The sequence below is a fragment of the Megalops cyprinoides genome, chromosome 1 (assembly GCF_013368585.1).
Source record: "Megalops cyprinoides isolate fMegCyp1 chromosome 1, fMegCyp1.pri, whole genome shotgun sequence".
Taxonomy (NCBI): Eukaryota; Metazoa; Chordata; class Actinopteri; order Elopiformes; family Megalopidae; genus Megalops; species Megalops cyprinoides.
This window is the reverse complement of record NC_050583.1, coordinates 26,803,413-26,813,444: the sequence shown is the minus strand read 5'-3', so window position 1 is coordinate 26,813,444 and position 10,032 is coordinate 26,803,413. Positions and strand designations below refer to the sequence as shown.

General features: G+C 42.9%; 2 protein-coding genes across 2 annotated transcripts; one reads left to right on the top strand and one right to left on the bottom strand.

Moving 5' to 3' along the window:
* The first annotated feature begins 1,750 nt into the window (after window positions 1–1,750).
* On the top strand, window positions 1,751–3,910 carry wfikkn1 (WAP, follistatin/kazal, immunoglobulin, kunitz and netrin domain containing 1). The gene is made up of 2 exons (XM_036530398.1): window positions 1,751–2,026; window positions 2,375–3,910. The coding sequence occupies exons 1-2, from the start codon at window positions 1,751–1,753 to the stop codon at window positions 3,908–3,910; spliced, it is 1,812 nt and encodes a 603-aa protein (XP_036386291.1).
* A 766-nt stretch (window positions 3,911–4,676) lies between these two features.
* On the bottom strand, window positions 4,677–9,685 carry mettl26 (methyltransferase like 26). Its single transcript, XM_036529945.1, has 6 exons — window positions 9,309–9,685; window positions 8,310–8,472; window positions 7,976–8,035; window positions 6,498–6,565; window positions 6,051–6,129; window positions 4,677–5,637 (listed from the first exon to the last, which is right to left on the bottom strand). Exons 1-6 carry the CDS (start codon window positions 9,500–9,502, stop codon window positions 5,581–5,583), a joined length of 621 nt encoding a protein of 206 aa, XP_036385838.1. The 5' UTR covers window positions 9,503–9,685; the 3' UTR covers window positions 4,677–5,580.
* Between the last annotated feature and the right edge of the window lie 347 nt (window positions 9,686–10,032).

The window sequence follows — 10,032 nt, the reverse complement described above, 5'->3', positions numbered from 1 at the left end:
AAACAAAAACATGTGTTTTTAAATTATTTTTGACTGTACAGTTGCTAGTCTATGAAAAGCAAGACCTTTCCCAAAATAAAGTTGTTAACAATACGCTACCATTCTACATTTGTTTGATTTCTAGCTGTCCCTTCCCAACATTATGGTTACACAAGAAAGAAAATCAAAATCCTCATTGTTATGACCTTCACCAGGGTCTTTGAGAGGGGTTTACATAGTGCCATTCAAAGCTTTATTTTAATGCGGTCAGTGCACAAACTGTGGGAATTTCTTGTTCCCTTTGTCCCCTTGGGAGGTTTTTGTCCTCTCATAAACCGAGTCTGTCAGTACCATGCTCAAGTGCAATAAAACCGTGGGGTGCTGAATTGATTAGTCTCCCTCGTGTTGTTGAGCGGTCTCTGCTCTGCCCTGGCTACCCAAGGACGTTTCCCCGACGCTTGAATGTGGAGGTCAGGAGTCACGCTAAGGTTGTGGGGTCACCTGCGATCAAAAGGAGGGGAGTAACTTCTCAGGGTCTGCGAGCGAAGCGAAGACAAAGGCGTGTCGTTGACCATTGAAAATCTCGCGCTTTACGTCTTCCCACCTGACCGTGGCATCTCAAAGCTTTGTGTGAATGAGTGATGGTGCCTCACCTCTCAACGTCTAGACTTGGACGACCGTTAAAGGGCCATGTTTGTTTATATTTTTAAAACCCACTCCAATCGTTTCCAGGTTCCGGTCTAGACTCCGTGTTTTGCAACTGTTCAAAGACGTTTATGCAGAATAGAAAATCAGACAAAGTAATAGACATAGTTCGACTTTACTGAAATCGTTAAACGTGTTTGGGGTCTTGGTACGAGATATTTAATGTATAGATATATGCATTCAAATACATGGGCCTATCAACTTTATTTTATATTTTTATTCGATAATCGAATTATAGTTCGAGATAATGACCTTTTGTGGTTACACTTGATTGCATTTCAGTGCTTTTTAAATGTCATTGTTTTTTTTTTTCGCGATTTAATTTCATTTCACAGACAAGCTCAATTAAGGGTTGGAAAATTTCTAGACGGCTCGCATTTCTTATGATCGTGATGTCGGGGCTAGGAAAGCAATTGATTTCCCACCGCGAAGTTTGGCCCTGCGTTAGGCTGCTCGGACAAGGCGACTGTGGGCCTCATCTTTCCTTTGATGTCTTTACAATGTTTGTCCAGTTGCTTAGCGCAGGGTGTTCCTTAATAAAACTCTTAGACGTTGGACGTCTATGGGGGCGGTCAAAGGGCTGCCCTTTCCGACTCCTGGAACATAAGGACCAGATTCTCTCTTTTCACATTTTCGCCGTACCCCGAACACAGCTTCGTCCTCTTGCTCTCAAAAGTCTGCAGGAAATCCTTTGCATGCCGAATTTATCGTGTATGGGTGTTCCCTCTCTCTTTTTTTGACTAATTCGTCTTTTGAAACAAGGAATTAATTGCACCATACTCGGGAGCTTTTGAGTTTTATGATTCGGAGAAGCGATTTTCACGCGCAAGTGGAGACTACAAAACAGTTCATCTTAGTGTGGAACAATAGTTAATACACTTTTAATGCGAAGTCGCTTGGAAAACAGTTTCGTCACAGCGTGCAACAAATTGGCCATTGTTGTTTGGTTACGGTCTAATTATATGCACGAAAGCTATTGAACAAATGTTTTATTTGTTGTAGCAGCAGGAGTTATGAAATTAGTTAGCGGTTGGTGGCGAATTGCCTTGTTCATTCTAGGTTTACAATGAGCAGAGTCCTCGGTCATCGAGAGAAAAAGGCTGAAATTGACACTCGTGCACTTTGGCCAATTTCACTGATTTTTCGAGGAATTACTTTTGGGAGACTTGGCTTGCCTTCACTTTTATTGTGGCTTTTCTTCTGCGCTTTGCCCCCGCAAACTTTGGGTGCAAGCCTGGCTGGGTCTAAAGCGGATCACCCGGGTGTTTGCCCGAACAAGCTGAATGCTAACCTGTGGGTTGATGCACAGAGCACCTGCGAACGGGAATGTCTTGTCGACCAGGTGAGACCCCATTTATGTTAGCTTTATTAGTTTACATGTCACATGTTTATATATTGTCACAATGGATGAAAGGTAACTGACACTGTCTGAGCTTCACCTTGTCCAGATTAGCGTGTTTGCAGACTATTAGTGTGTATGCGTGCATATATGTTAAGTTAGATATACAGAGAGTGAGTCTATAACTCGTTTTATTCACTATATTAATTAGGAATATCTTATTATCTGCGATCATTTACAATAAGTCATTATAATTCTAAATTGAAGTTTATTATTTGATTTTGTATGTTAACAGGTATTGTTAAAAAATAGAAACGATTTAATGGCTTGCACCTCTGTTGTCCTCTGCAGGACTGTGCAGGTTTTGAGAAGTGTTGCACCAACGTATGTGGACTGCGCAGCTGTGTGGCTGCTCGCTTTTCTGATGGCTCCACCGCACAGTCCGAGGGCCAGGGTGGGGCAGCGGGGGCAGTGGGGAGAGGCGGTCCTGCCAGCTGTCATGGCTTTGTTTGTAGCCAGCAAGGGTCCACGTGTGACATCTGGGAGGGACAACCGGTCTGCAAGTGCCAGGACCGCTGTGAGAAGGAGCCCAGCTTCACATGCGCCTCTGACGGGATGACCTACTTCAACCGCTGCTACATGGATGCCGAGGCCTGCATCCGGGGAGTCACCTTGACCGTGGTCACCTGCCGTTACCACTTGGCCTGGCCGCACACCAGCCCCCTGCCCCTGGACACAACGGCACACCCCACTCCCACCTCATCTCAGGAAGACCCACTTCCCCCTACGCTCTACAGCAACCCCAGCCACCAGTCTGTTTACCTGGGGGGCACAGTCAGCTTTCACTGTGATGTCATTGGAGTCCCAAAGCCGGACATCACCTGGGAGAAGCAGACGGAGCGTCGTGAGAGCCTCATCATGAGGCCTGACCAAATGTACGGCAACCTGGTCATCACTAACATCGGGCAGCTGGTGATCTACAACGCGCAGGCCCGGGACACGGGCATCTACACATGCACCGCCCGCAACTCTGCTGGGATCCTGCGTGCCGATTACCCGCTGTCTGTCATTCGCCGCTCTGAGGACGACCTCTCGGAGGACCCCGACATGAGCGTGCCCATGGGCCGGCCCTTCTCCCCTGCTGACTGCTTGGCGGAGGTGGACAAGCGGGAGTGTGGCGAGCGCCACGTGGACTGGTACTACGACAGCAAGCGAGGCACCTGCCTGGCATTTACAAACGGGGGCTGCGAGGGCAGCAGGAACCGCTTCGAGACCTATGAGGAATGTCGCGCATCGTGCCAGCGGGAAGGCATGGGGATCTGCTCTCTGCCAGCAGTGCAAGGGCCTTGCAAGGCCTGGGAGGCTCGTTGGGCGTACAACTCCCTTATAAAGCAGTGCCAAGCCTTTGCCTATGGGGGCTGTCAGGGCAACCCCAACAGCTTCCGCACTAGGGTGGAATGCGAAGCCAACTGCCCGCAGCCGAAGAGCCGGCCCTGTAAGACGTGCAGGACCAAGGGAAAAATCGTGCCGAACTTGTGCCGAAGCGACTTCGCCATCGTGGGGCGGCTCACGGAGCTGATTGAGGACCTGGACTCTGGAATCGCTCGCTTCAGCCTTGAGGAAGTCTTGCGTGATGAGAAGATGGGTCTGTCCTTCTTCAACACCCGCCATCTGGAGGTGACGCTGGCTAAGATGGACTGGAGCTGTCCCTGTCCCAACATTACCATGGAAGACGGTCCCCTTTTAGTCATGGGGGAGGTGCAAGATGGCATGGCCGTGATCCAGCCTGACAGTTACGTGCGGCCCATTACTGACAGGAGGTTGAAAAAAATCCACGAGGTACTGGAGAAGAAGACTTGTGAACTGCTGCAGCGCTTCCAGGACTAGGGTTCATACCAGACAATGCTGCCATCTGGTGGAACTATGGGTACCTTCTGCTTAGAGCTCAGTGGTAACTACAGTTAATGCTGAGCTAAAATTACTTTTTTTACATTTATGATTTCAATTGGAAATATATGTATTCAAATGAAAATAATCACAGAAAAGTTCACAGTAGATATGTTTGTTCAAAAAACAGTCCTTTTTGGTTGCACATTGATACTTGGCATACATCTGTCTCTTTACAATTGTGTGACACAATAATATAATTTGCTAAAAAGTTTCTGCTGTGTGTAAAATTAGATGTGACACTCTGACATTTAAAGTGATGTATTCACATAAAGGATAATTAAAAATGGTAGAATACATAGGTAGGACCAGACTTGTAGAGGTACTGTAATGTGTGTATATAATGTTTTGTAGCTTTAAGTGTATGTTTATACAAATCTATATAATTTACCTCAAAGTCAAATAATTGTGTTTATCTATGTTATGTTCAATTAGATCAACTGTCTGTTATTAGGGGGAGGGGTGACTTCTGTCTTTTATTTCTTACATAATTTACACAAATCAAGTATTGCTAGTCAGTGTCACAAAGTTTCTATGAGAAAGAGGTATACAACATAAATCAGGGAAGAAATCTAACCTCAGCTATCCCAAAGAATCACCAAATTATCAATATTTTAGGAGCAAAATAACATCTAAGCAAGTGCCCGCAGAATAAAAGGCCATTCTCAATCATTGAATGTTTGGTTTTAATTTTTTATTTCATCACATAGTAAGCCAAACTTTTTGTGGTCTAGTATAATGTGTGCATGTATGTGTGTGTGCTTATGTTGACCTAAGGTAGTCTTAAATGATGAGATGGATGTTTTAGCTCTTAATTTCTCCATAGGGAAGAGTGCAGTCTATTGGTGGTGGTGCATGGTGAAGCAGTGCAAGTGCCACAGTGAGCCACTGAAACCTACCATGGAGAGGCTGCACTGAGGGATAACAGGAAGCACCCAGCTGAGGTTCCTGTGATCACACCACTTACCTTAATAATACACTAGCAGTGAAAATGAATTACTCATCACAAACAGAACTGCACACCAATGCTAAGCGATGCATTTATGACTTGTGCTTCACAATTGCTCTGAAGCCATTCCTGAGGCTAGGGATGTCAGAAAATTCTGAAGGCACAGGACAACAGCAAAACGGCACCGTCATTGTGCTGACAGTGTGAAGGTATGGTATGAAGAGGCGAAAAAAATCCATCAAGGTCACTTGGGACCAAACTGCAACAAAGGTAGTGGAGCATAGTCCTGGGGACCCTTAAGAGGTCTGTACTGCTATAAACACTGCCTGTGCACTACATCAGGAATGCCCCTAGACCTTCTCAGACAGATTGCCAAGGAGGTGTGAGGCTATCATAAAAGCTAAAGGCAGAGCTAGAAGGTACGCAAAAAACCATTTGTTGTATGTATGATATAATGTATGGCATGACAATCAAGTTATGTTATCAAGCACTTATCTTTCAGGCAAGTAATTCTCTGCAGCTGCTAATGTATTAAATATCTTTGTTGACCAGTTTCTGATTGGGTGACAGAAATGACTAACAGAATGAATGGTGTGAGAAGGTAGCCACATCTCGGATGGAGGGCTGGAGTTTCGGTGAGGTGCGCATCTTAGCTCTGACTCTACACCAGGCTTTCCTTTCGGAAAAGGAGGCACTTGTTGTTTGCAGGCATGTCAATCTAGAAATCGGAAATGAACAACATGTTAAAGAGTGTACTTCACATGTACACGTACAGCACGATATAAGGTTATAAATTAAATCCCAATAAAGCTACATAGGTCATGAACACTACCCTTTCCATTTGCTCCCTTGAGGTTTATGCATTACACTGCATTACATTTCTGGTTAGCAGATGCTCTTATCCAGAGCAACTCACACTACTATAAATATAATAAGATGTTCCATTTATAATGAATCCATTTATAATCGGGCTAAAGAATGTTTCACAAGGGTACAACAGCAGTAGCCCACCTGGGATTGAAACCTTCAGCCTTTCGGGTTATGAGCCCTGTTCCTTACCACTTCAACACACTACTACCCAATGAATGGATATTTCACATAACACCAACGGATAATGTTAATATTACTCACCACTTTTTCTAGAAACATGCCATTCTTCTCAGCTAGAGAGCTCAGCAAGGAGATGTCTCTCAGGCCCCATTCTGGGTTCCTACAGACACAAAACCAGATTGCTTGATCTTTGTAATATATGCACAGTGCATCCAATTCTTTGAAATACTGATACTGAAAGTCTAGTCTGTTATGAAAGAAATGTAACATAAAGCCTAAAGTAAAAATACATCCATGTTCCTTTCATTGAGGACAAGAGGAAACATCCCTCAGTGCACATGACAAATAAAGAGTAAGAAACTCTGTATTTGTATTCATCTTAAATTCTTCATCCCATTCTCTGCTTGCAGCACATGATTCACAGAACATTAAGATCAGTGAATCTACACAGTACCAGAGCACAGTTGATTCTTGTGTATGGTTGGGATCCTAACAAAATTCACCCTGAATGCCTGAAGTTCCACTTACCTCTGTCTCAGACTGTGATCAAATTCAACATTGCTCTCTGGGGTGATGAGTCCATTCACAGAATAGGGCTGTGTATAAAATAAGACCAGATGAGAATGTTTGGATAGGTGGTTACTTTCAGTCACAGTCAGAACAAAATGTTCAGAATGTGTGTGTGTGTGTGTCATATATATATATATATATATATATATATATATATATATATATATATACGCGGATCTAGAAAGTCTACACACCATTTCAAAGTGTCTTGTTTTTGGTGTCTTCAAGACTGAAATCAATACAAGTGAAGTCAGACTTTTTGGCTTTATTTAAACATTGTAACCAATTATATCCAAGTGAAAATCAAATACCTCTGTTTTTTAAGTATTAAAAATGAAAAACTTTGAATGTCTTGCATACGTCTGCACACACTTAATACTTGGCAGAAGCACATCTTTTGATATTCCGTAGTCCTCTATCAGCTGCTGCAGAAAAACAGCCCCATAGCATAATGCTTCCACCACCATGCTTGACAGTAGGGACTGTGTTCTTAGGTTGATGGGATGTGTTGGTTTTGCACCAAACACATCATTTTGAATTAAGGCCAAAAGGTTCTACCTTAGTCTCGTCAAACTACAAAACCCATTTCCACATGGCAAAAGGAGATGTAGTGTCTTTTTTCATAGACAAGACTGGATGTTCCTCTTTGTGAGAAGTGGCTTCCGTCTTGCCATCCTTCCCCAAAGCTCAGAATGTGCATATGGTGGCCATGAAGTCCTGCAGCCCTTTTAATGTTGCTGTTGGCCTCCTGGTGGCCTTCCTGATGAGTTTCCTGAGTCATCCATCTTAGAGGGATGGCCTGACCTAGGCAAGGTCCTTGTGGTGTCATTTTTAATCTATTTCTTTACTATGGTTTTTACTGTGTTCCATGATATATTTAAGACCTTTGATATCTTTTTGTAACCTTCTCCTGATGTGTACCTTTCAAAAATTCCATCCCAAAAATATTTCAATAGTTCCTTGTTGCCCATAGTTGTTCCTTACACTGGCATGCATTAAAAAACAAGGAAACCAGCTGAGAAATCCTGCAGGAGCAGCTGATTATATTCAGTACCTGAACTAATCAGAATCACTTCAGTTGGTCAAAGGTCAAGTGAATTAGCTTTGGGCATGATTCAAATGGTGAATGATTAGACCTGAGCAAAATTATGTGTGTAAACTTTTCTTTCTACTTTGATGTTGTGGGCTACCACAACATCAAAGTGGTAGGAAAGGGTGTGTAGACTTTCTAGATCCACTGTGTATGTGTGTGTGTGTGTGTGTGTGTGTATGTAAGTAGGCAGGATTATGTATATATATAGTTATATAGAGATTGTGTGTAATTCTACCTATTTAATGCAAACTTCATGCAGATCTTGCAAATGGCCAATTAAACACAAATGTATGGAATATATTAAATAATCTGGAGTGCTACAAGCACACATTGTACACTCTACCCCATATGTCAGAAGTAATCCATGTGGTTTCAGAATTACTCCAGCAGCTTTGAACAGACCCTTCAAAAGAAAAACAGTGTTTTTAAAATGAGTGCCTAATACACAAGACAATGTACTGAATGCAATCAAACCAATACCATCAACTGCTTGTATTCACTGCAATTACAGCTGAAATTTAAAGATCTGGAAAGGACAAAACAACCTGGATATACATGGGTTCGCAGTTTCTGTGCAAAGAGATTATTTTTAAACAAGACTGGGTTTATAGAGGTTGCTGTGTCACAGCCAGTCTCTAGTTTCCATTAAATTAAAGTAGATCTAAGACAGTGATTACCTCTGTGCACACCAGCGGGGAGATGTGTATCATGTTGATGTTGACAATGAGGTGGTGAGACTCAGGCTGTATCCCACTCCAGTTCTGCCACGGCTGGGAGGCATCCAGTCGAATTGCAGGCTTCACGTTCTCCAGTTTCAGAAGCTGTCTGTATGCTTCTATACTAATGGAATATAAAAAACATGTTTCAGTGCTCACTTCATTCCAAACTGTAACAAGGAGGAAGTGTTGTTTTCCATAAGAGTGTCGCTTTGGAGGGGCAACATTAACTATCATCATGATAATGACTATAATTGATTAATTACGAGGTTACCCACATATTGTAAGCTGCACAGAACCACACACTGAGTTCCACTGAGATGTGATATTGTGATTGTCTCTTATCATTAAAAAAAATATATTAATTATGATTACACCGCCTTTTGTGTCATGCTGTAAATGTGTAAAATGAATTCTGAATGATGGTTAGACAGTTTTATTTCCAAAATCTTTTCCTTCCACTTTAGGTGATTCTGTTTTACAGTTTTTTCAGTGCCATCATTGGATGCTCTTAGTTACATCCTTGATTCTGATAATGCAATGACGTTATTGTAGTGTCTGTCTTGTGTGAAAGGTACCACTTCAGTGTATTGCCATATACCCTTTCTTTACAGGCGAAAGACAGACATACAAGTCACACAGCTGGTATGCTCATACACAGTGCTTTATACAGCAAATGGATTATAGTCGGCATGACTCGTATTAGCCGTTGCTGAAATTTTGGCCACTACAGCAAGGGTGCTTAGCCACGGCTAACGCCCGCGACAGAGAAATGTCAGACTGGCCATGAATAACACTTTCGGTTCAGCCTTTTAGTTAACGACATACTGCTATGCATCCGATTCACATCATAGAATGTGTTTACACCCAAGGAAAGAGCATCAACCTAACCAAAATAACTCAAGGCATGATCTGTCAAATTCAGAAATGCAGCCTACCTACTACACACTCGCAACTTACCTGTCAATCGACCGCTGATCAATGTCGGATGGCTGCCATGTGACATTGCGCAAAGTCTGGGCAAAGTGAACGACATGCTGCCCTGACCCCGAGGATACCTCCAGTGCATTAAGAGGTCTGTCTGAATCCACACAGTCCCGTAAAACGGTCAGAATGGGCTCCTTATTTCTCTCTGCCGCTGCTGCAGAAAGCATTCTGCTCACACCGAGACGGAATCCTCGCAGCAACGAATGTCGCCAGAGTAAGATTGAGGCCACCTCACGAGCTGATCAACGTTCGGACAACACTGTGAAGTAAAAATCTGCATATAGCCAGTGGCTAACAAAGTGTATTGTTCAAACGGAATGTGCCGGAGTTGCTTATTTTGCGGTTATTGTTTCAACATCACAGGAAGGTGTAATGGCCACAGCTTCGCGGTGTCTGTCGGGATTTGGAGTTTTTAACTGAAAATTTGCGTGCCAGGGTTACACTACTGGGTCATAACTACCCAGTTTGATATAAATTCTTTACGTTAAAACGCAACCTACAGACATGTATGCTCTTTTATTTTTATTGCATTGTAAATATGGAACTCTTGCTAAATTTTTATTTTTATAACTCTGCCCGGTTAAACGTATGTTTTCACAGCCTGTTTGTAATACAGGTACCCTACATAATCTTACATAATCATTGGCAAATTGTCCTTCGTCTTAAGGATTGTTGGAGGTTATGTTTAAATTCTAAC

Excerpts from the sequence above, each read along its gene's own strand:
- mettl26 (XM_036529945.1), bottom strand. The coding sequence starts at position 9,502 with ATGCTTTCTGCAGCAGCGGCAGAGAGAAATAAGGAGCCCATTCTGACC. Across the intron at positions 6,566-7,975 it reads GATTACTTCTGACATATGGG|CCCTATTCTGTGAATGGACT; the intron begins GTAGAGTGTACA and ends TTTTATACACAG. Across the intron at positions 5,638-6,050 it reads GCATGTTTCTAGAAAAAGTG|ATTGACATGCCTGCAAACAA; the intron begins GTGAGTAATATT and ends TCCGATTTCTAG.
- wfikkn1 (XM_036530398.1), top strand. The coding sequence starts at position 1,751 with ATGAGCAGAGTCCTCGGTCATCGAGAGAAAAAGGCTGAAATTGACACT. Across the intron at positions 2,027-2,374 it reads GGGAATGTCTTGTCGACCAG|GACTGTGCAGGTTTTGAGAA; the intron begins GTGAGACCCCAT and ends TGTCCTCTGCAG.